Genomic DNA, 27,017 nt, shown 5'->3' on the forward strand with positions numbered 1-27,017 from the left:
GCTCAATAAACACACACAGCGCCCGGTCTGGGAATCGAAACCGCAATCCTACAACTGCGAGTCCGCTGCCCTAACCACTGGGCCATTGCGCCTCCACATATCTATATATATATATATATATACACACACACACACGAACACACACACACGCCCGGTCTGGGAATCGAAACCGCAATCCTACAACTGCGAGTCCGCTGCCCTAACCACTGGGCCATTGCGCCTCCACATATCTATATATATATATATATATATAATCATCATCGTCAGCATTGTTTAACGTCTGCTTTCCATGCTATCATACGTTGGACGGTTTGACTGAGGACTAGTGAGCCAGAGGCTGCACCAGGCTCAATCTGATCTGGCAAAGTTTCTACAGCTGGATGCCTTTCCTAACGCCAACCACTCCGAGAGTGTAGTGGGTACTTTTATGTGCCACCGGCACGAGGGCCAGTCAGGCAGTTCTGGCAATGACCACGCTCAAAATGTGTTTTTATGTGCTACCGGCACGGGAGCCAGGACAGTGGCACTGGCAACGATCACTCTTGAATGTTGCTTTTCACATGCCACTGATACATGTGCCAGTAAGGCAACGCTGGCAACGATCACGCTCAAATGGTGCTTTTCACATGTCACAGGCATGGGAGCCAATCCGTGGCCCTGGCAATGATCAGTCAGATGTGTTTTTAACGTTCCACTGGCACAAGTGCCAAACAGGCAGTACTGTCATCAGCCATGTCAGTGATTTTGATTTGTTTACACTTGTCTCCAAAGCGAGTTTCTTATTTATGCTGAAAGTCTATCACATTGATGGTAATCTACAGACATTTTGTATTGTTTTATAGTGAAAAAGAAAAAAAAAAAACTTTAATATGATATACATTTGGGCATGTTATTTAATTATAATAAAGAATGTGTAATTTTTATGTAGATGTTTGTGTAGTTTAAGGTATTTTGCTATATCACGTGATCACGTGACTGACCAGACCATCAGATGTTGTTACACATCGCTGGTCACAATGCGTTCGCATTGTTTTTAGCCTTCCAATGACGCCACTCTGCTGGCTAAGCGAGTAGGCCAACAGAAGAAAGAGTGGGAGAAAGAGTGGTGAAAGAGTACAGCAGGGATCACCACTCCCTGCCGGAGCCTTGTGGAGCTTTTAGGTGTTTTCGCTCAATAAACACTCACAACACCCGGTCTGGGAATCGAAACCGCGATCCTGCGACCGCGAGTCCGCTGCTCTAACCACTAGGCCATTGCGCCTCCACATTTTGCTATATAGCTATAATAATAGTTTAATAGTTTTATTAAGTGTTTGAAGGTGGTGGCTGTGGTGGTAAAGACAAGTATTCCATCCCTTTCAGACTCTTCTAGAATGTGCAGAAATAGACATATTGGCCCTGTCTCTTTGCTAGCAGATAGTTGCAGTGTGTTGATTGGTGGAAATGAAATAAAACAAATAAATAAATTAAGAGAGAGAGCTTTAATTCTTCTCCCTGTGTGTAGGGCCATTGTCTGAAAGCAACAATGTTCAGAAGATCTGTCTAGAAACACCTTACATCAGAAACAAAGTGGCTGGAGAACCAGTTAAGAAAAAAAAAAAAAGAATCTCTGAAATGAACCATGCATTCTTTGTGCTGGTATATATTACTGTAAACTGGTTCATATACATTCATTGATTTACCTGCTACCTGGAGCTTGAGGCAATGCAAACCTGCTATGAATGTTTGCACGTAATAAGGCAGAAATTTGCTCCTTAACATACAGGCAACAATGCTGTGTTCGTGTTTCCAGAGAAAGTTATTTTTAGGAACAGCGTCATGCGACAAGACAGATTTATTAGCATTCCAAACCTTAGATGAGAAAAGGCTCTCAAATCTAATAAGTTCATTTGACAATTTTCTTTTATGGCTCCACCTGTGAAGTGTCAGCACTTACCAATTCACTATAGGTTTCCTAGATGACAATCAATGCCATGGCCATCCATCATATGCAGATTTCAACTCAAGATTTCTTACACTAACTCTGTTAAAACGGTTAAATATACTGTTTATACTTCCTGTTTTTATTGTGTTTATCTTCTATGGATTCACACTGCCGAGTCACATTTAATGTTATCGACATTGTATTTTAAAGAAAACTTGAAATTTAGCTTTCCAGCTAAAGAATAATTCTGTTTTTGTTGTTTAACCCTTTCGTTACTGTGTTTATTTTGAGATGCTCTGTATTTCTTTCAGTTTACTTTAAATATAACAAATAATTTAGTAAAATAACTTAGTTATCATTCAGCTAGTGTTAGGAACATTAATTGTGACAAAGGTTTGGTGGAAGATTTTAATTCAAAACTTATGAAAACAAGGCATTTGCACTACGGAGTCAGAGCCGGTTTCAGCCGGGTTGGTAACAAAAGGGTTAACTCAGGTCAGTCCTGATAGGGCAGACTTATGATCAAAGACATTCCAGCTGTGACCATCTTGCTTTGATTACATTAGATGTTTCTAAAATTACCAGTCTAATATGTTTGCTTCTCTTTAAGCCTTTAGCATTTACATAGACCATATCAGGCCCAAATATTCTTCCTGTTTTGTGGTCAAACCAGCCAGATCTGATCTCTCACACCTGCCCTACAATGCTATTCTAAAAATAGACATTCATATAATTTAAATCTTGAAGCTACAAGATAAATGCATGATTAATGCAAAACAATGAGAATGAAGAAGATTTACATTTAACAAAGTAATCAGAATGCTAAAGGGTTAAGGCAATGGGGATGTGATTTAAGGAGTATTTCCTTGTTATTTCTAGCAGATTGAGTGACCACACAAAGTTCACTTATTAGTGTGAAGTGTTGTAGTGTGACGACGATTCTAGTGTCCAATCACATTCTATAAATATACTAAAAACAGGAAGTATAAAACTTCCTGTTTACATGCTTTTCTGCCATGTATTCATACATCCCTTCCGTCTTAACCCTTTGAAATCTGCATTTAATGATAACAACATTGTATTTTAAAGAAAACTTGAAATTTAGCCTTTGATTTAATGTATATTGTTTTCCACACCATAACTTTTACAAATTCATGCAACTGGGACTCCTTGTCCTAATTTGTCAATTACTTCTAATTTCTTATTTCTTTACTGCCCACAAGGGGCTAAACATAGAGGGGACAAACAAGGACAGACAAAGGGATTAAGTCGATTACATCGACCCTAGTGCGTAACTGGTACTTAATTTATCGACCCCAAAAGGATGAAAGGCAAAGTTGACCTTGGCGGAATTTGAACTCAGAATGTAACGGCAGACGTAATACTGCTAAGCGTTTCGCCCAGTGTGCTAATGTTTCTGCCAGCTCGCCGCCTTATTACTTCTAATTTCTGTGCCGCATTTAAATTCACATGCTTTCTGGAAGAAGTGCAAAATTTTAGGAAAATAAATTGATAATTTGGGAATTGGAGAAATATTCTGAATGCAAACTGACTTTGGTAGTTTGAGGCAAAAAAAAAAAAAAAAGCCAATGCAATACAACCCTTGGATCTTTTCCTTTTGTTGGACGGAATTTCTAGTTAACTAAACAATTTGAAACTTGTATACTGGTAGAATGTGTCAAAAGAAAACATTATTTTCACTTGGCTTTTTTGAGAAAATTGTGATTTGTAAGTTTAACATAGTTTAATTCTTCGAATTTTAACCAATGAAATGCCAGCATTTGAGCTCAAATCATTTTCTGCGTTATCGATATTGATAAACAAACGAGAGACACACACACACACATATATTCAGATACATACACACGTACACTTGCACACACACACACACACACACACACACACACTCTCTGTCACTCAAACACATGCATATACATTTGCACAAGCACATAGTAATTAATATATAAGCGTACATACATACAAACGGAGATATACATATGCACACCCTTTCCATGTGCACACACACAATTCTTCCTCTTTCTATTTAACATCTCTGTTAAAGGAGAAAGTGCAGCAGTAAGTCCTAAATACTGTTAATTCACATTCTAGAAATAGCAACCAAAACCTTCTTTGAATCCTGACCTACCATCCTAAAAAAAAAAAAAAAAAAAAAGAGCATAGGACACACTTATTGGATAATTTACTCCAGGAATGAGTTCTGCTTGAATCTGTCTCTCTCTTTCTTTCTTTCTCTCTCTCCATCTCTTTTCTATATGTTTTTCTCTCTCTCCTCCCACTCTCTATGTTTTTTACTGTATCTTTTTCTCTCTGTCTCTGTCTCTCTAAATGAATTAATGAGTGAATAAATTGCAAATCCTTTAAACTGAGGGTTTACTGCATGCATGCATGCTTGTTTTGCTTGTTTGTTTGCTTGTAGACAGCTTTTATTCTCCTTTGCAAAATCCAAGCCAGTCACTAACAAAGTGGCAAAGGTCTTTTGTTTAAGCCAACACAGCTCTTGGGATTTGTGATTAACTGAGCTGGTTGATGTATATACGTGTGTGTGTTATGTTTATGTGTGTGCAATTGGATAATGTAAAGAGACTATCAAATCAGTTTCTATTTTTTAAAGCCATATGGTATCTGAAAACGAATGCAATGTCATTACCAGTTTGAATATGCCAGTGGCATGTTCAGACTTGAAAACAAACCATTTACTGTGTTTTCTCATGGAGAAAATTTCTCTCTGAAGACAAATGATGTAAATACACCTAAATCAGCTCACAGCGCCACCAGGTGGCATATTCGAACTAGTAATAACATTGCTTTTATATACATCACTACTTAGCACACCCACCCCATGATCTGAGAATGAGTATCTACTCAATCTGTGACTATTTCAAGTGAAAGGTATTGGCAGAAATGTTAGCACGCTGGACGAAATGCTTAGCGGTATTTTGTCTGTCTCTACGTTCTGAGTTCAAATTCCGCCGAGATGGACTTTGCCTTTCATCCTTTCGGGGTCAATTAAATAAGTACCAGTTACGCACTGGGGTCGATATAATCGACTTAATCCGTGTGTCTGTCCTTGTTTGTCCCCTCTGTGTTTAGCCCCTTGTGGGTAGTAAAGAAATAGGTATTGTGCAGCTTAGAACACATGTTCTTTGTAAGGTACTTTACAGAATGTAGTGTAGTCTAGTAATAATAATTACCGAAAAAGTTTTTGTGTCAACTTCTCAGCAATACTTAAGAAGCATGCTCCGTGGTCAGGGCCGGATTAAGACCCATCGAGGCCCTAAGCACTTATAAGATTTTGGTGCCCCCATAAAAGATTATGTAATTCAAAATATAAACAATAACAAACCATAAAATAGGTTTTTATTTTTCAAGATGAAACAAAACAGTAAGAGGGAAAATTATGTTTATTTTTGTCTACTTCCACTTAATTTATATTTGAAAAGTTTCCTCCTACTTTTTGGAATTGCAAAGTCTTTGATCAGATCCTCAAAATAAATCTTAGGTAACACATCTGCATCTATACTTAATAGAGATAAAGGCATCATGAATATTATTTTAGCAAGTTTAAAGTGATTTCTTTTGTGCCATAGACCATTTACCATTTCTGTAGTGCCCCCTCCTTCCCTTGATGCTCTAAGCATGTGCTTATTTTGCTTAATGATTAATCTAGTGCTGTCTGTGGTTCTAATTAGGTTAATTGTACTGGTCTGTTGAAAATTCATGTTTCTTTTGCTCTGGTATCTAGTATTATGTTGGCCTAGGTCATGCAGACATGTCATCAAAGGCTTTCTAAACTTGACCATTCATTCTAAACTTGACCATTTATTCAGTCATTAGGCCATGACCATGTGGAGGCACCACCTGGGAGAATTTTTATTTGAGCCGAATGAATCTACCCCAGTGTTTATTTTTTTTTAAAGCCTGGTATTTATTCTATTGGTCTCTTTTACTGAATCACTAATTTACAGGAGTGTAAACACACCAACACTGGTTGTGAAGCAGTAGTGATGTATAAATACACACACACACACACACACACATATACAACAGATTGCTCTTAGTTCCTACCTATCAAATCTATTCACAAGGCTTTGCTTGGCATGAGGCTATAGTAGAAAACACTTGCCCAAGGTGTCATAGTGATACTGAACCTGGAACTATGTGGTTGGAAGGCAAGCTTCTTAAGACACAGCCACACCTCCTTTCTTTTTCTTTTGTTTGTTAGACATAATGTGTCCAGGGCTATATTGACAAACAATTTTTTGTTTATTTTTGAAGATGAGATATGTTATCAGGGAAATTTGGGTGCTATTTGTAGCAAAGCAAGCAATCTTATCAAAGCTTCTTGGTTGGTTTGATACTTCTTGTCTTTTACTTAGAGACTGTTTGTCTTGTTTAATTGATCTTTATGTGCAAAACAATCCCATTTTATGATAGCTCCTCTTCAGTTTATATGTTAGCAGTCATCAAACTTTTCTGCTTTTATAACACATATTAGTGAACCTTGATAACAAATCTAATATCGTTGTCGGTTTTTGAGTGCTTTCAGTCATGTTTGTTTGTTTGTTTGTTTGCCCAGTGAGACAGGGCATGGGTGGAACACGCAGGTCGGAAGCTAGCAGATAGCAATGATACAGTGGCACAGGGCCAAGAAGACAGGATTGGGGAGTGCGAGGTGAGTCTAGTGCATGAAGGGGAAATGTGAGGAAGAGAAGAGATGTAGTTTGGTTTGTTGTGGTAGAGTGTGTGAGAAATTTTCTTGTTAAGTGTGGGTGGGACGCACAGCACTTCGAGAACTCAGTTCTGCTGATGTGGGCAGGTCTTCTCCAGAACTTCATATCACCAGGCACCTTGGTCCATTGTCATGTCCTCTGTCAGTCCTAACATCCTGAGATCAGTCCTTATGACTTCATCCCATGTCTTCCTGGGTCTCCCTCTTCTGTGGGTACCATCTACTTTCAGTGATCAGCACTTCTCTATGCAGCTGTCTTTATTCATATGCATCACATATCCAAACTATCACAGTCTTCTCTCTTGCATGCTACATTTGATTCCTCGAAAAGTCCAACTTTTCTCTCAATATATTTGCACTTTGTTGTACTTGAGTACTGATGCTGAACATCGGAGTATACTACTTTCATTTCTTTCCAATTTATGCATGTCTTCTGCATTCAGAGCCCATGTCTCATTACCATGGAGTATAGCCATATGCACACAAGCATCATATAGTCTACCTTTCATCTTGAGAGAGAGTCCTTTTATTGCCAACGGAGGTAATAGCTCTCTGAACTTCCTCCACCCAATTCTTATTTTAGAAACATTACTGTTAGAACATCCTTCACCATTGCTAATTTGGTCACCTAGGTAACAGAAACTATCTACAACCTCAAAAGAGCCTCCTGGGCATTTGAGAGAATCCAAGTCACGTGTGCTGTTTGTGCTTATTGTTCCTGCTCATCTGTTACATACAAAGATGACTTTATCTCTTAATCTACCTGTAATTCCACTGCACCTCTTATGTGTCCATAGTTTACACTGGGTGCAGCAAATGGAATTTCTTCCAACTCCTTTCTTGCATATTGAGCAGGGCCATTTACCTTACGGAAAGAGAATTTTATTTTGTTTCTTACTAACAACAACTTTGGTCTTTGCTAGTTTAACTTTAAGGCCATTTGATTCCAGGTTTTATTTCCATACCTGGAATTTCTTCTCCAATTCTGCTAAAGATTCTTCAATAAGAGCAAGGTAATCAACATATAGCAGTTCCCACTGGCACTCAGTTTTGAATCCCTCTGTATTGGCCTGAAGGACTATAATGAATAAGAGTTGGTTGAGAACTGAGCCCTGGTGAACCCTTACCTGTATGCTAAATTCATCACTGTATTCATGGCCAACTCTCACCTTACTGACAGCACTACTGTACATGGTTTGTACAGCTCTAACAAGCTACTCCTCTACTCCTAACTTCCTCAGAGACCACCATATAACAGCAGGGAACTCTGTCAAAAGCTTTCTGCAGGTCAACGAAGGCTAAGCACAATGGCTTACTTTTGGCCAAGAGGAGCATACGTTTGTGTTCATTATCCATAAAAATGGTAACTTCTCTGAAACATTCAGTTGCTTTCTGACTTAAAGCAAACTCAAAACCTTGGAGCATATAAAATTTCCTTTTGCGGCACTGAATTTTCTACTTTTCTTTTTCCTTCAGCATTTACCAGAATTAAGTAGTTTACCAGAATTGACAAGACCTATTTTGAAACTTTTCACATCATCGTCATTGTCATCTCTTGATGTAATTGACTAATCCCTCTCCACCAAAATTTCTGACCTTGTGTCACACTTCCTGCTTTAGGGTTTGGACAATATTGGAAAAAAATAAACATCAATAGATCTCTGTTGGTTTCGATAAGGGCTCAGTTGTTTGATCAACTGAATTACCTGCTCATTGAACTTGTGTGTGAGTGGCTGAGTATTCCACTGGCATTTATTCCATTAATGTAATCCTCAACCAGAATCAGTGTGTGACAAATATACGAGACGTTTTGGCACAGCCATTTTTGCATCACAAATTTAACATAGCTGATTTGATGCTGACTTATTTGACATTAAATATTAAATTTTTTTTTCATTTCTTCTCTTTTTGAGTATCTATTTATGTTTATGTATGTGCAATGTCTCTCTCTGTCTCTCTCTCTTTCTCTCTCTTCCCTGCTCTCTATCTGAATCTATATTTATGTTTATGTATGTGCAATATCTCTCTCTGTGTCTCTCTTTCTCTCTCTCTCTCTCTCTCCTATCTCTCTCTTCCCTGCTCTCTATCTGAATCTATATTTATGTTTCTGTGTGTGAATGAGTGTGTGTGTCCAGAACTTACTCCTGCCAAACAAGTTGAATGTCCAGTCAACCGTGCCAAATTGTTTTCCTTTCAAACAGCTGTGCCCACTTGTCTCATTCCAGTGTGGCAAGGCTGTATTTTATAATTGCAGTGACATTCCATTCAGCAGATTTTCATAAAGATTAAACTTTAAGGCATTGATTGAAAGACATTTACCCAAGCTGCCATGCAGTGGGACTTTGTAATTGTGAAGCAAACTTCTGAAATGATTGGACCAAGCTGCACCACAGTCCATATTGTGCAAGACTCAAGTATTACTCAAATAAAAATGGTGGGAGAAGTAGGAAGTGAAATGATATCCTAGCTATCAGCTAACATGTTGTGTAACTATATGATTTCTGGTTGTGCAAGTTTTTATACAAATTTTCAGGCTTGATTTGAGTGTGAATCTGTTTATTCTAGGAGTTAAGTCAACAACACTTTTTGTCTAACAAACTATTAATTAAAGTGAACTAATAAGTTAAGGTTATCAAGATTGTGAAAGATACAAGTAGAATTCGATATCAGTTCAAAGAGTTCAAAGGGCAGAAATAAGTGAATGCTGTCAGATTAAATAACTACAAGTATATTTTGAACAGAGGTGTGAGTAAAAAGTGCTCCTGGTTAGCAGGAATTAAAACTTTAACTTGCTTCGCTGTGCATGAAGTGTCTGTAGAACTTGTAGACAAATAGTTTTCAATGGCATAATTAATGGGTCAGCCAAGTCTATCAGGAATCTGTAGCAAGTATTTCACATCACTAACATTGATAATGGTATTGGGAAAAGACATAAATCTCATAGTTTCCAGTCCCTCCACTCCAAAGTTATCGGGATAATCCCTGTTTGAGGAATGATTTGGATTAGTACACTTAATTGAAACAACTGAGAATATCACAATTGCATGAGAGATTATTAATATGTGGATCGATACAATCTTTGTAAGTATGAGTTCTTTTATCGTTTCTCTCTCTTTTCTTTTTTCATTGTATTTTACTCCTGGCATCAGGAAAACTATTTTATTAGTCGGCTATTTCTGTTAAAATGCGCAGCATTTGAATTAATTTTGAAATATTGAAGAATTTAGTCATTATTAAGTAATTTACAGAAAATTTCGATGGCAGAGCTTAATTTAGTTCACGTTAAAACAAGTATTATCATAGAAACAGGGGTGGTCTCAGACCATTTAGTATTACAATTTTAAGGCGGCGAGCTGGCAGAAACGTTAGCACGCCGGGCGAAATGCTTAGCAGTATTTCGTCTGCCGCTACGTTCTGAGTTCAAATTCCGCCGAGGTCGACTTTGCTTTTCATCCTTTCGGGGTCGATAAATTAAGTACCAGTTACGCACTGGGGGTCGATGTAATCGACCTAATCCGTTTGTCTGTACTCAATTGTCCCCTCTGTGTTTAGCCCCTTGTGGGTAGTAAAAGAAATAGGTATCACAATTATGTTGGATGCCAAATTATGGAGTTATGTCCCCTATCAAGCATTCCGTCTGTTTAAGTCTCACTCAAAATGGCGATCGTTTCACCGACTTGGGAATTCACCGAGATGATACATGCTATATTTGAGGTATGCCTGATCTTACCGTTCATTTTATATGAATATGGGTTACTTGAAAATATGAATGATTAAAAAATGTTAATGTCACCCATGTTCATTGGATTTATTTAATTGTATGTTACACGATACGCTACATGGTGACACATTATTCAAGTTACGCACTTGTTTTGTTCTCAAATTGATATTTTAATCAATTTCTATTTATTAAAAAAAAAAACGTACTATTTTGGTGAAGCCAAGATATTCATATATTCGGAAGTTATAACTCCCGCCTTAACAAATATCGTGTAATAGGTACAAATATAGATATATAAAAATACATGACAATATTTAGTATGAATTACCAAGTTTTTTATTATTATTATTATTATTACTAGTCAAACCCAATTTCGATGTCAATATGACCTGCTAATCTAATCGATCGGAAAACTCGAATTCACTTACAAACTTTCTTCACTCTTGTTTTGTTTATATCCTAGATAAACGATAATACGCCAGTCCACCTCCCATTCAAAGTTACTATTTCTGGATCTTGCATTTTTCACATCAAGATAGGTAGCCGGACATCCGCTAATTATTAGCTTTAATAATTACACACTGTTCCTTCATTTTTATAAATATAATTTTAGATATAAATCTACATTTATCTTCAGATACTTTTTCCAGTAAACTTTTTCTCTTGACACTGTTGCCAAAAACTTACATAATAGCTGCCGAAATCGTTACACTGCCAAAGGGGAGACTAACTTGTTACTTGTCACCCCCGGGCTATGCGAGAATATTAAAAAAAATGTCTTTTGTCCCATTAAAAAAAAAATTGCTTAATCCCCAGCCAACCTCGATCCAGGAAACTTATGATCAGAAGGGTTCCAACCGTGGCTTTCCTGTCATACACTTCCAAAGGGGAGACTAACTTGTTACTTGTCATCCCCGGGCATGTGCTTCTGAACAGGGTTACTGTTTCGAAGAAATGTTAAACTAGGTGTTCCCATTTAGCACCCACCCACCCAAGGGATTCATGGGCTTCCTGTCCCCGGTTATGCAACACCCATACGTACCTGCTTTAAAATGGCACTGATCCCAGATATATTTAACCTATTATGCAGAGAGTTATTGTTGCATATACCCGCCCACACCCGTTCTTTCTTGATTGAATAGACTTCTAGTAAAAGATACTACAAGCATTCAGGCAATGGAAGAAATCTTGGATCCGTCATATTTTCAAAATATGTGATTTGATGAAGATTTGGCTGCTATCTCAAGCAGATCGCGTGACCGCGTGTGGATTGGCTTTGCGTTGGTTTTTTTTTTTTTTTAAACTTTGTTGAATTGAAATTACGTTAATAAAAAAACCAATGTTTAGGTAACATTGTGTCGGGAAGGAATATAATACCCAAACCATGGTATGGCAGGATTATATTCAAGCCTTTACGAATGTAAATAATCATATTTTAATAACTTTCTGAGAGCTGTTGATTTTAATAGATCTACATTTATCTTCAAATACTTTTTCCAGTAAACTTTTTTCTCTTGACACTGTTGCCAAAAACTTACATAATAGCTACCGAAATCGTTACATTGCCAAACAAAGGGGAGACTAACTTGTTACTGGTCATCCCCGGGCTATGCGAAAATATAAAAAAAATGTCTTTTGTCCCATTAAAAAAAAAAATGCTTAATCCCAAGCCAACCTCGATCCAGTAAAATTATGATCAGAAGGGTTCCAACCGTGGCTTTCCTGTCATCCCCCCCCCCAGTCATACCGTATCCAGGGACTACATTAATCAGTGTTGTATTTTTAAAACCGGATCTGTGTGGTTTTAGAACAAACATATAGGTGAATATAGTAACACGTTGACACTGACACGTTTTTGCATTATTTTTTGTTTACCTTTTGTCCTATAAAATGTATTTGAAAATCAATTTTTTTTTGTATACCAATGCAAACATGCTAATTTAAAAGTAGGTTGTTGTTATATATAAGTTTAAGATGAATTGCTTGCTCTGCAGTGTAAATGTCAAAATGTAATAATGATAAATTCTAACGTTTGGCGGATGAGCCTTTCATCGATTTCTCTTTTGTTTACAGTACACAAAATTATAGATTTTGTGAACTAGTTATAAAGGTGTCTTCCAGTACTTTAAAAAGTGGGCGGTGAAAAACATTTTTTGGTGGGGATGGGCGCACTAGGAACGGTAGGCAGTAGAGGGGCGATAAATGCAGCTTTACAGTTTTTTTTGTATCTTTGAATGGTTGTGTACTGTCAATCTAACACGAACGTGACAGTAGGGGGTACACCACCGCTGTTTAGCCCTAGGAAGCGTCGACGCCTCCTGATGGCTTTGACACATTTTTCCTGTGTCCTTATATGTCTCCCCTTCGTAAATGTATATAAGGACACAGGAAAAATGTGTCAAAGCCATCAGGAGGCGTCGATACTTCCTAGGGCTAAACAGCGGTGGTGTACCCCCCCCCCTACTGTCACGTTCGTGTTAGATTGACAGTATACAACCATTCTATCGCCCCACCACCGTACATGTCTCTACGAGAGATTTAGAAATTTAGTATTTTGTATCTTTGTTTCGTCAATATTAACTTCAAAAGAAAACTTTTTCTTCACCACTATCGCAGTAACAACACCAACTGCAGCATTAGAAAAAATAATAAGACTTTGAAATGTGACTAAGCAAATAAACAAAACCGAATGAAAGAAGCCTGCTTCGCAACCACGTGGTTTCGGGTTCAGTGCCACTGTGCGCGGCACCTTTCATCATAACTCCAGGCTGGCCAATGCCTTGTGAGTGAATTTGGCAGACGGAAACTGTGTGGAAGCCGTCGTCTGTCTGTTTGTCACTAACCTATTGCTGTATAACCAGTGTCGGTTTGTTTACGTCCTCGTAATCTAGCGTTTCGGCAAATGGGACCGTTAGAATAAGTACCACGTTTTAAAAAATAAGTACTGGTGTCGATTTGTTCATTGACTGAAATAAAAGATAAAACCGTATACATCATGTAACTTTCACGTAAGTCATATTGTGGTTGTAGTTAGTACAAATAAAATTATCTTGTCTCTTATTTTAAATACATAATCAATGATATCCTTAGGATAATGCACTCAGCAATTGACTACGCTCTACAGAAAATGAGGTTTTCTAGCTAGTTGTTAACAAGAAGCAAAAGTTATCTCTCTTTAAGTGTAGGAAGGTAGCAGTAGGGGAATGCTTATTAATTAGACTTTTGTCACAAATCCACAAGATGGTGAATCAGCAGAAACATTAGTGGCTTGTGGTCATTGGTCTTGAATCCCGCTGTGGTCAACTTTGCCTTTCATCCTTCAGAGGGGGTTGGAATCAGTCAAAAATTGCTGTTGTTTCTTCTCTCTCGTTTGGTGTTGGTTATGTTGTACTATGAGAATTGTCATGGGAGACTACTCACAGCATCCCATTTCTACAGAAATGGAGAAGGGTTGAGTGAGGGTCTAGCAGTAAATTGGTAGGCTATTGGAACTGTCCAAGGATGGGCTGATGTGTGTAATGCAACACATTGGAAATAGAGGAAATTCAAATTAACACAAAAGTGATCAGTTACACCTTCTCCATTCAAATGTCTATTGCTATCTATCATGTCTGTTACACAGGGATTCTGATATTTCAGAGCACTTAACTTAATCTTGTTTGTTTTTACATCCATTTTTTTTAATTGTGGCACCAGCACTAGGGAGGTTGCATGGCTACAAACCTTGAAGTGGTGAAGTTTAAGCTAGGAGATGAGGAGCAGAGATGGGTAAAGTATGAAAGAATAAAGTAGGAGCAGAACAGGTTTTTTACCGTAGAGTAGTGCTCTGCAACTTTTTTTCTCTTGCGGCTCACTTATATTCTTTTCAAAATTTGGTGGCACACCTGAACTAAAAATATAAGGAAGAAATTATATTCAGGTTGCACTGTGGCACACCTAGCATTGTCTTGTGGCACACCAGTGTGCCATGGAATACCAGTAGTGATAAAAATAGTGGTGCTAAGGTGTCAGGGTGTATCATTAGATCTCATGTTTTTCCTGTATCTAAACCAGATAAAGGATTAATGAGAATTTATCTTATTCTTTGATTATGGATTTAGGAATTAGTTGCGCTCATTTCAGATATTCTGTTTACATTCATCATATGTTTGTTTTCCCATGCTTGCATGTGTTAGATGAGTCTTCTCCAACACACTGTTCTACCACTTGTGGCATTCCTTTGTCATTTCCTGTGTGATGTCCAGCATCCTGAGATCAGTTTTCACTACCTCTCTTCATGTCTTTCTCTTTCACCACTCTCTACCACATGGATCTCTAAGCATTTCTGTATTCCTCTATCATTATTCATATGCTTTACATATCTATACAAGTGTTGTCATTTCTCTTACACACTACATTTTATTCTTATCCAGATTTACTCTCAGTTCGTTTCTTATTTTGTCAATTCATTTCTTATAATCTTTCTTTCAAAGATTGAGTAAATAATAACTTAGGTATTTAAGGTGTAAACCTTTCATGTTTAGCTTCAAATTCTATAATTATACAGTATTTTCCAAATTACTTATTTATTTATTATATAATTAACACTGCAAGCATAGCTCTGTGGTTAAGAAGCTCTCTTCTCAACTACATGGTTTTTGCTTTAGTCCGACTGTGCAGCACTTTGAGCAAGTGTCTTCTACTATAGATCCAAGCTGACAAAGCATTGAGTGAATTTGATAAATGGAAACTAAAAGAAGCCTGCTATATGTGTGTATCTTCAGGTATTTGGGCTGATTTCGATAATTTTTTAATGTTTCCTTTTATCGGGAACAGCTTAATGTATTGGAAAACAGTTAATGGTGTTGGAGAGCATAAAGATTAAAGGTGTAGTTGAGAAAATGTTAGCTGACATGGAGGATTGAAAGTGATCTGAAAATTGGAAAAGAGGTACCTGTATCATGGTGATTCATGACAGCCTCTCAATGCTCTTTGAATACTGTTAAGGTAAGGCAGCTGCAACAGAGACTGTGAAGCTGTGGTCAACAGGAATGGACACAGCAAGTGTTCTGATTGCATCTGCATGCTGAAATTCACCTGTACGTTTTTGAACAGAGCTTCAGGCTCAATTCAGATGGCTATGCGAAGCTGCTGGGGACTGCAGTCAATCCCTGGCTGGAGTGGGTTGCTGCTGGAAGGATTCAGCTCCTTGCCGTTTCTCTGGAAAGAGTCAGAAGTGTTTATTAGAGAATTTCTTTAACTTCATCAGTCCCAATTTCTGGTCTCTTAATTCCACCCGTTGTAATCCTATGGATTACTATGTATGTGAAGCACAGTCGAGAAAGGCACCAACTGCTCTGCCTGCAACACCAAGGCTGAGCTGGTGACCGAAATCAAGGAGGTGTTTGAAGATCTTCCCAGGGACACAGTGAGGACCACATGCACAATGTTCTTGAAGCCATGGTGGAAGCTGAGGGCAGCGGAGCAAACTGTTATCTCATAGCCATATTCTAGTTGATATTTTATGACTTTTTAGAAAATACTTTTATTTTCAGAGAAATATATATATATGTTTTAAATGCAAACTGTCAAATTTAACTCTATGTATGTGTGTCAATGTTTGTTTACATTTTTGTGCCATGCAAGTCACCAGCTATGAACTGTTGTTGTCACTTCTCCTGTCAACAAAGCATCAATTTACTTTGAGCTTTCAAATGTGTGTGAAAAAGGAGATCCCTCACTTGAAAAATAGCTATCTAGCCATAAAACAATTCCTCAATAATATATTCATCCTACCCTAGCTTAACACTCCAAATGGACATAAATGAACAAATTATTCATCATATAATAATTACTTTTACAAGTATCTTCTATTGTAATTTTTACATGCTATTTCTATTTCACTTGTATTTAGTATATGTTTTTTTCAAAAACTGTACTTGATCATAAGTTGCGCTTGTGTTTAAGCCACACCCCTAATTTAGTGTTGAATTTTGGTACAAATTTTTTCCTTCTTCAAACTTTATATCAGCTTTGTTTCATGTATAAGTCACATCCAACTTTTTTCAGTTAAAATCAAGTATAAAACAATGCAACTTGTACACTAGTAAATACAGTATGTAGTTTTTTCAAATATTTTCACCTGTTTCTTTTTTAAAATTAACTTAATTATTCACTCATTTGTCTTATTTTAAGTTTTATTTTTATTAATTATTATTCCTTATTTTATCTAAGCTCTTATTGTATTTTAGGCTCCAACATACCATTTGTTCTTTGAAGCCATCCTTATTATTTGTATCATTAAACTGCTGTTTTCTAAAAGTTACAACCCTGAAAAAACAATACTCACAGAAAAGGTAAGTGTCTTTACATATTTTGCAACTAATGGCATGAACAATTTTGTTTGTGACGTTATTTCATTAAGAAAATGAAATAATATAAAAAATGTTGTTTATAGAATGTTAGTAAAAATGGGGAAATGTTACTCTTAGTTTAAATGTTTTGAGGTTGTCATTAGTTTGTTAAGGTTTCCATGAATCAACATTGTGTATGTTTATGAAGCTTCACCTGATTTTGGCCACTTATAGTTTGTTTCACAGCTTGAGCTAAAGCGATTGATTTTTAAAAATTTCAGTCTTTTATTGGGGAAAAAATTTTAATTGGAAATCTCAAACAGTTGCTAATCCTCTAAATACTCTGATACCTGTAGGAATAGCAATGATTATGGAAACATTAAGTAAGCAACTGTGATTGTTAAGTTTTTATGCTGAGTTCTTGACATAAATAAATTACATTTTCATCTTGGTTATCTTTGTATTTTTCACCCTTTTTCTATATTGTGAATCATCATCATTTAATGTTTGTTTTTCTTGCTGGCCAGGGTTGAATGGTTTGATAGGATCTGGTGAGGCACAGGGCTTTGTCTAGGCCTAATGTCAGCTTTGGCATGGTTTCGACAGCTCAATGCCCTTACTAATGCCAATCGCTTTATAGTGTGCACTAGTTGCTATTTTCATACCACTTGCACTAATGAGGTTGCCAGATAATTTACAAAATAGGAAAAGAACAAGAAAAAAGCCCCTTTCAACTAAGTGGGGAAAGTTTGGGAGTGGGGAGGTGGATTTATGCCAGGTGTTGAGTGGTTAAAGTATGATAGAAGGTATAAGCACAGGAGTCTTGTTATAGGGGAGATACATGGCTATCCCAGATTATATAAGGGTGAGTAGGTGGGAGCAGTTGGGAAGAAGGTAAAGATGGTAGTGATGGGGTGCCAGAGCAAGCTCTCAAGTTTCAAGAAGGTCAGCATAAGAGAGGATATGGGCAATGGATCACTGGGGTGAGGAGAGCGGGCAGATAGTTTCATAAAGGTTAGAGATGAATATAGTGAGTGATGAAAAAGAGTGGAAGTGTATAGGAATTTATATTATGCTTTAAGATGAAATGATATCAGCAAAAGGTGTATCAGTGAGGCATGGCTATATGGTAAGAAGCTTGCTTCCCAACCATATGATTCTAGGTTCAGTCCCACTGTGTGGCAAGTGTCTTCTACTATAACTTCAGGCTGACAAAAGTCTTGTGAAAGGATTTGCTTGAAGGAAACTGAAAGAAGCCTGTCATGTATATATGTTTATGTCCCCGTAACTTAGCAGTTTGGCAAAAGAAACTGATAAAATAAGCACTAGGCTTTAAGAAAGAATAAAAAGAATAAGTACTGGAGTGGATTCATTTGATTTCCAGGCTGGCACAAATGAGCTGGAGGACAACTAAAGACATGGCTGGTGACAGTAAAGGCTTATGTGGAAGCACAATCAGGTCCCTACGTCTATGGTCTTTGGCAATGGTGGAACTGGGAGTGGGTATCCATTACAACCTTGACTGTGGCTGGCCATTAGATATAATCAACATTCTTGAGGGATGTAATAATTTGGACAGAGCTGGCCTGACCACCCCAGGTGAATGCTGCAACAAGTACAAATAACTGAAACAGTAAAAGAACTGGGAATTGCATAATTCTAGAACTCTATTATGTATTTTCTTTAATGACGAAACAACATTTTTCTTATAGATGCTAGTTATATTATGAAGGTTGCTTCACATCCATGCAGTTTCAGGTTTGTTTTCTCTGTACAGCACTGTAGGCAAGTGTCTTTTACTATGGCCTTCGGTTGGCTAAAATCTGGGAAGTGAAATTAATAGAAATAAACTGTATAGAAATGAAGGCATGTAGCCTAATTGTTTGGATGTTTCACTCATGATTGTGGTTTCAAAACCTGGACCTGTCAGTGCATTGTATTCTTGAGCAAATTATTCATTTTACAATTCTCCTGTCAACTCAGCTGTAAATGAGATTCAACAATAGCTGGGAAGTTAACACTGCAATGGACTGGCATCCTATTCAGTGGAGTGTTGTAGTCTCAATCACTTATAAGCAAAGAAATTGGCTTAAGCTTCAATGTTATGAATTTAGTCTTAGGACATATGACTAACCTGAACTGTATGGAAGCTTGAAGTGTATGACCATAGATGTCCCTGTATGTTTGTTCCCTCTTGTCTGTCCCTTGGCATTGTTTATGCACTTGAAACAGTGACACCATTTAGACTATATTATTGTCCACACATGCCATAAAATCATATCTGGACTGCATAGTTTATAATGCAAAAAACTAGGAGAATATACATCTTGTATGAAACAGCCAATGGTTGGTGACAGGAAGAACATCCAGCTGTGCAAAACTGCCCCAGCATCCAAATGTTTTACGGTTCAAATGATCTTGGCACATTTTCTTGTGTTATTGGTTTGTGCAATGTAAATTGTTTTAGAGTACAGGTACCATGAAAAAAAGCATCATTCCAGTCTATAAAGTGGTTGGTGTTAGGAAGGACATCTAGCTGTAGAAACCTTGCCAAAAACCAGACAATGTAGACCAATGTAGCTCCCAGGCTAGTTGGATCCTGTTCCACTGTGCAAACCATGCCAAACATTAAATGATGATCACGGTAGAGGTTTGCTGGTTAAATGTTTGCTCCTCCAGCAATACTTTTTTTATGAGTAAATTGAACTCAGCACTGTTAACAGATGGAGCTCTCATCACTGAAGCTCTCATAGGAGAACTATATTCCTCTGTGATATCTGCTTAGAACTAGTTGGACTTGGCTGTTAAGTCTTTTTGGCCATGAAGACAATTCACTGTGTGTCCTTGTAAATTCAGAATAGAAGGCATGTGGATTAGTGGTTAGGGTATTTAGCTTACAATTGTGAGGTTGTGAGTTCAATTCCCAGCATTGTGTTGTGTCTGAGAGCAAGACACTTTATTTCACATTGTTCCAGTCCTCTCAGCTGGCAAATATGAGTAGTACCTGTATTTCAAAGGGCCAGCTTTGTCACATTGTGTGTTATGCTGAATCTCCCTGAGAACTATAATAAGGGTATGCATGTCAGTAGAGTGCTCAGCCACTTTCATGTTAATTACATGAGCAGGCTGTTCCGTTGATTGGAACAACTGAAACCCATGTCATCATAACTGACGCAGTGCCAGATTTTATTTAGATAAGATGGTCAGGTGTGGGAATAATCAGTAGTTAAAGTTAACAAGATTTCTTTGTTTAAATTATGAAATTCGTTTTTTCTTTCAACCTCAGGAAAAATCAGATTTAATTGCTGACTGGGTGCCTCAGCCACTTGTTCCAAAGACGAGAGAAGATCATCCACTTTTGGACAATCTGAGAAATAATGTTATTTCTGGGTAAAATTCCTTTTTTATTTCAAATTGTTTAATTAGTAAATGTTGTTATTGTTTAACTATTTTGATATTGCTAGTATTGGAGGCGCAATGGCCCAGTGGTTAGGGCAGTGGACTCGCGGTCGTAGGATCGTGGTTTCGATTCCCAGACCGGGCGTTTGTGAGTGTTTATTGAGCGAAAACACCTAGAGCTCCACAAGGCTCTGGCAGGGATGGTGGTGATCCCTGCTGTACTCTTTCACCACACTTTCTCTCACTCTTACTTCCTGTTTCTGTTGTACCTGTATTTCAAAGGGCCGGCCTTGTCACTCTCTGTGTCACGCTGAATATCCCCGAGAACTACGTTAAGGGTACATGTGTCTGTGGAGTGCTCAGCCACTTACACGTTAATTTCACGAGCAGGCTGTTCCGTTGATTGGATCAACTGGAACCCTCGTCGTCGTAACCGACGGAGTGCTTCCATCCCATTGTTTTTGAAAGGTTGTTTGTTTTTAAAAAAATTCATTTCTAACATTCACCCTTACATGCCTCTGACATCACTCTCCATCACTGTGTCCTCTTTCTCTCTACCTCCCTCTCTCTCATGCATTCCTCTTTTATCCACCTAGTCCCACATCATCTCCTTATCTCCCATCTTTCTGCTCTCCACCCTTTCTGTACTTCCACTTATCACCTCCTCCCTCCTGAGCCACTTCTGTTTCTTTCACCTTCTCCTCCAGACTCATATTTACCATCGATCATGCCTTCACCTTTGTTCACCCCTCTTACATTTTTATAAACATAGCAATCCTTCCTTATCCTTTGTCTCTATTCTCTCTTATACTCACTTTCTTATACCTTCAGGATACACCCTGACACTTTGTCACCACCATCTTTATCTCTCTTTCCAGTTATTCCCACTCACCTTTATATACTGTGAGGCAACCATGTATTTCCTCTTCAGCAAGACACCAGTTCTTGACCTTGTATTGTATTTTAGCTCCTCAACAGATGGCATAAAGCCACTTTGCTCTCTGCTACACTTTCATTCAGTGGAAGGAGCGTTTTTGTTTTGCAAATTACTTGTTCTCCCTAGTGCAAGTGCTACAAAGAGTAAAACACACATATTACACTCTGTAAAATGGTCAGTGTTATGAAGGGCATTCACCTGTAGAAACCATAACAAAGTAGATATTGGAACTTGGTGCAGTCTTTTGGCTTGTTAGATCCTGTTGAGCCACCCAATCATTGCTAGCATGAACAATGAACATTAAACGATGATCATTATTTCTCACATTGTATATAAACTTTTCATACTCTTTAAACTAATTTCCCTTATGTTATATAGTTGAGTTCTGTTTCAGAACCTTAACTATACACTGCCATATTTACAGTGCTACATATATAATAATGAAATTATTGTATACAGTGCTCAGGTGCACCACAACTTGTCAGAAAGTGCATATAAAGTACATGCAGTAATGTAAAAATGTCTGGAAAGCGAACAATGTATGAGTCAGATACATGCCTGTGTGTGTATGGAGGGGAGAAAATCAGGTGTAGTGTTGGCGAATCTCAGAAAGCATGGAAGTTTTGAAGGATGCAGTGCTCCGACAACTAACAACTGATGCCGGCAGTTTGTTCCATGCTTCAGCAACTCTCAGCGTGAAAAAATGTTTCCTGAAGTCATGGGAGCTGTGCTGTTTTCTGACTTTGTAAATATGTCCACGGGTGTTAGATGGGTGGAGTTTGAAAAGTATCTACATAGTTCATAAATTTAATGCTATGAATGTTAGTTCCTCTTAGAATTTTAAAAATATTTTTGATAATACTAAGCTTAGACTTAGTTTTGATGAGTGACTATATATAAAATCTAACTGAAATTTTTTACAGCCTCTGAACACTTAGCATAAAGCCACTTCCTTTTTTGCTACATCTCCACAAAGTCAAGGGATCATTCTTGTTTTGCAAGTTGGTGACTTCATGCCAGTGCTACAAAAAAAAGCACCCCCTCCTTATACTCTGTAAAGTGGTTGGTGTTAAAAAAATTATCCAACTGTAGGAACCATGCCAAATAATTCTTTATTAGAAAGAAGCAAATAATCTATCTTTGAATTGCTAATTTTATAATATTTTACCCTTTTTATATATTAATGTTGCATGATAATAATTTGAAATTTTTACAAGTAATAGGTTTGAGACAGACCCACCGACTAGAAAGTGGGTTTTTTCTGTCTCAAGATGATGCTTATTATATCAAATACTGTTTTACATTAAAAATCTTGTAAATTATGCAGCATTTTAACATAAGTTAGTTCACAATTCCATTTTATTTTCATTTCTGTCTTGTTTTGATCTTAATTCAAAAGTCTGGTATATAGGCGCAGGAGTGGCTGTTTGGTAAGTAGCTTGCTAACCAACCACATGGTTCCGGGTTCAGTCCCACTGCGTGGCATCTTGGGCACGTGTCTTCTGCTATAGCCCCGGGCCGACCAATGCCTTGTGAGTGGATTTGGTAGACGGAAACTGAAAGAAGCCTGTCGTATATATGTATATATATATATATAAGTGTGTGTGAATATGTTTGTGTGTCTGTGTTTGTTCCCCTAGCATTGCTTGACAACCGATGCTGGTGTGTTTACGTCCCTGTAACTTAGCGGTTCGGCAAAAGAGACCGATAGAATAAGTACTGGGCTTACAAAGAATAAGTCCCGAGGTCGATTTGCTCGACTAAAGGCGGTGCTACAGCATGGCCGCAGTCAAATGACTGAAACAAGTAAAAAGAGTAAAAAGAGTATACTGTCAGTCACTTTCTGCTGAAAGTTAGGTGGACATAAACAAACCAATACTAGTTGTTGAGCATTGAGAGACAAACACAACCTATATATGTGCATGTTCACACACACACACACACACACACACACACACATACAGTTTTCCATCTACTAAATCACTCACAAAGCATTAGCTAGCCCCAGAGCAATAGAAGATGCTTCAGGTGCTACACAGTGGATTGAACCCAATACAATGTGGTTGCAAAGTGAGTTTCTTATCCACACAGCCATGCCTCTTCTGTGTGCTATAGACATTGATAATTGCAACTTGTGTAGTTTATTGATAAGATTATTATGAAAATCTTAAGTCTATGTATTTAAGAGTTTTTTTCCTTATAACTCTAAGGTTGACCAAATATTTAGTTAATCTCTTTGCTCTGTTATATTTTAATTGAATAATTTTCCTTTCTCTTCCAGGAAAGCAGGCAAATACCTGACTATCCAAGGTCGACAATGTATTAACATAGCCACTTTTAATTTTTTGGGTATGCTTGGTGAAAAATGTGTCGAGGTAATTTCAGTAATTTCATTTTCAAACTAATTTTTTATTTCAATTATTTTTTACTCCTTTAACTTGTTTCAGTCATTTGACTGCGGCCATGCTGGAGCACCGCCTTTAGTCAAGCAAATCGACCCCAGGACTTATTCTTTGTAAGCCTAGTACCTATTCTATTGGTCTCTTTTCCTGAACTGCTAGGTTGTCAAGCGATGTTGGGGGGACAAACACAGACACAAACATATACAGACACATACATATATACTACAGGCTTCTTTCAGTTTCCGTCTACCAAATCCACTCACAAGGCTTTGGTTGGCCCGAGGCTATAGTAGAAAACACTTGCCCAAAAGAGACCGATAGAATACATATGAGGCTTACAAAGAATAAGTCCTAGGGTCAATTTCTTTAACTTAAACCATGGTCACAGTCAAACGACTGAAACAAGTAAAAGAAAAAAGAAGGAAAGACTATCTGTTTCCATTTGTATTGTAAATAACAGTTTGACTCAGCTCCACATTCCTCAAAGATTTGCAGGCTTGTATGACACATCCATCTCATCAGAGGTTAGAAGTCAGAGTAGAAGGTTTGAAAGAAATTCAAGATAGCTTCTAGATGTTTAAGACTGAGCTACTGATTTGCACCAACATCCTACCCCACCATCTGCAGTACCCAATATAAGGAACTGGTGTCACTGAATATATAATGTTGCAGCTTGCTGTTAAGCATGATGCCAGCATCCTGCCAACAGTTTCTGTTTACTTCTTGCAAGGCATTAGTTGGCCTGTTGCTATAGTAGAAAACACTTGTCCAATGTGTCATACAGTGGAAGTCAACCTGAAACCTTTTGGTTGCAAAGTTTAATGTAAACCATTATTTTTGAAAATTTGTTTTGAGTCCAACTATTGGACCTTTGTTATATTTCGTTATTTCATTGTCTTAAGGCAGTCAGCTGGCAGAATTGTTAGCATGTCAGACAAAATGCTAAGCATTTTGTCTGTCTTTATATTTGAGTTCAAATTCTGTTGTAGTTGACTTTGCCTTTCATCCTTTTGAGGTTAATAAATTAAGTACCAGCAAAACACTGGAGTCGATGTAATCAACTAGTCCCCTCACCCAAAATTTCAGGCCTTGTGCCTTTAGTAGAAAAGATTATTTCATTATCTTGATTTATTGATTAATCAAAATTTCAGTTAAGTAGACTGGTATGTCTTAATTTATATTAAGAATATTAACTGATTTTTTTTTTTTTTGTGATTGATAATTGATCAATTTTGCTTTTCAGTTAATATGAAATCTTTCTTCCTTTCTTGTAGGATGCAGCAATTGGGACCCTCTTGCGATATGGGGTTGGTTCTTGTGGTCCAAGAGCATTCTATGGCACCATGGGTAAGTAATATGCACCACTGTCTGAGGTTTAGCATCTACGCTTTTAGTTCTTTGCCGATTGTAAAAGAACAAAGAACTCTAGAAATATAATGTCCTGCTTTTAGTCTTTAACCGGAATAAACACGTATGTGCATATATATAGTTATTTGTATGTATGTTGAAGTAAGGTTAGGACTCAATATTAAAAGCAGGGACATATTTATTGTAAAATTCTTGTTGACTTAAACTTTGTTTGACGATCTACACAGTTGACTTATGCTGGTTGATTGAGTTGTGAGGTGAAACTTAAAATGCCATTCAATATAAGTTTTACAACATGCACACATGTGCACACAGACACTAATGTTTGTTTTATGTTATAATAAAAACAATTTTACATTAATCTGATGGGATACTCAATACTTTTGTAGAACACAAATTTATTATTCTTAAATAAGAATGTTGTTGACAGTAACTTTGAATTTTCAACCAGCTAAGCCATCATTGGACTGTGACAATGTTTGTCTCACTCAGATGTTGTTTTTAACATACCAGTGCCGGTGGTACGTAAGAGAACCATCCAAGTCTATGAAGAAATTTTAGTCTGAGAAAATTTCACAGCATCATGTCCCTATCAGATGTGTATACATTTAGTAGGGTGCATAAATTGCAATTTTGATTTAACCCTTTTTTTGCCATATCTCTTTTGAAATACTCTACCTTTATTTTGATTAATTTTGAAAATATAGGTGTAAGTGTGGCTGTGTGATAAGAAGCTTGCTTCCCAACCACACTGTTCCAGGTTCAGTCCTACTGCATGGCACCTTGGGCAAATGTCTTCTACTGTAGCCTCCATGTTAGCATGGAAAAAGAACATTAAATGATGATGATGTTTTCTCTCTGTATAATTTGTTATTTGTGATATTTCAGATGTTCATCTCGACATGGAAGATAAGATGCGGCGATTTCTTGGGGCAGAATCAGCAATTCTTTATTCCTATGGTTTTGCTACTGTTGCAAGTGCTATTCCTGCATATTCAAAACGTGGTGATGTTATATTTTGGTATGTTGGTATTTGATTATTTGAATTACTCATTTAAATATTTTGATTTATCTTCCTATTACAACCTGAAAGACAGAATCTGTTCTCTACTTGCTTGTGCCTAATTAATATATACAAGAAATCAAAATTTTAACACTTTCATTATCATATTTCTACTGAAATGCACTTCCTTTGCTTTGAAGCTTGCTTCCCAATCACTTGGTTCTGGGTTCAGTCCCACTGCATGGCACCTTAGGCAAGTGTCTTTTACTATAGCCTTAAGCTGACCAAAGCCTTATGAGTTGATTTGGTAGACGGAAACTGAAAGAAGTCTGTTGTATTATATATTTCTGTGTGTGTCTGAGTCTATGTTTGTCTCTCCCACCATTGCTTGACAACTGATGTTGGTGTGTTTATGTCCCCCATAACTTAGTGGTTAGGCAAAAGCAATCAGTAGAATAAGCACTTGGCTTACAAAGAGTACGTCCTGGAGTCGATTCATTCCACTAAAAAACTCTTTATGGTGGTGCTGCAGCATGGCCACAGTCAACTGGATAAAAAATGTTTAAGAAAATGACTTCCTTATTATTAAGCTGGTCTTTGGAACATATTTTGACATGAAATTTTGATGGAAACTTTGAAACTCCGACTTCTGGCAACTGACTTGGCAGACACCCATAAAATTATTAACCATCTTACTAACAATAACTCTGAGCACCTTTTCAAACACCACCTGTCTAACACCCGTGGACATGTTTACAAAGTCAGAAAACTGCACAACTCCCATGACTTTTGGAAACATTTATTCACACTAAGAGTTGCTGAAGTATGGAACAAACTGCTGGCATCTGTTGTTAGTTGTTGGAGCCCTGCATCCTTCAAAACTTCCATGCTTCCTGAGATTCGCCAACAATACACCTGATTTTCTCCCCTCCATACATACGCAAGCATATATCTAACTCATACACTGTTCACTTTCCAGACATTTGTACATTACTGCATATGCTTTATACGCACTTTTGACAAGTTGTAGTGCACCTGAGCACTGTATACAATAATTTCATCATTATTATTATTTTTAAATTAACATGAAATTTTGATAGAAAGTTTTAATTTAAATCACTCTAAAACAAAAGTTTATTTCATAGAACCAGGTGGGGTCTCAGATGGGCTGTTATTAAGAG

The 27,017-nt window shown here is 37.4% G+C and overlaps 1 protein-coding gene across 4 annotated transcripts in view; it reads left to right on the top strand.

Moving 5' to 3' along the window:
* Positions 1-27,017, top strand: part of LOC115214971 (serine palmitoyltransferase 1) — a 59,855-nt gene that overhangs the window by 13,732 nt on the left and 19,106 nt on the right. The window contains exons 1-6 of one of the 4 annotated variants that reach the window (XM_029784070.2): positions 9,415-9,755; positions 16,626-16,730; positions 20,014-20,117; positions 23,345-23,438; positions 24,740-24,812; positions 25,722-25,854. In XM_029784070.2, the coding sequence (XP_029639930.1) occupies positions 9,735-9,755; positions 16,626-16,730; positions 20,014-20,117; positions 23,345-23,438; positions 24,740-24,812; positions 25,722-25,854 (530 nt within the window). In that variant the 5' untranslated portion in view covers positions 9,415-9,734. Of the gene's footprint in view, positions 1-9,414; positions 9,756-10,303; positions 10,389-11,752; positions 11,816-16,625; positions 16,731-20,013; positions 20,118-23,344; positions 23,439-24,739; positions 24,813-25,721; positions 25,855-27,017 lie in introns of those variants that run through there. The other 3 variants (XM_029784069.2, XM_036505551.1, XM_029784068.2) reach the window with 3 other exon arrangements.

The sequence above is a fragment of the Octopus sinensis genome, linkage group LG8, assembly GCF_006345805.1.
Source record: "Octopus sinensis linkage group LG8, ASM634580v1, whole genome shotgun sequence".
Taxonomy (NCBI): Eukaryota; Metazoa; Mollusca; class Cephalopoda; order Octopoda; family Octopodidae; genus Octopus; species Octopus sinensis.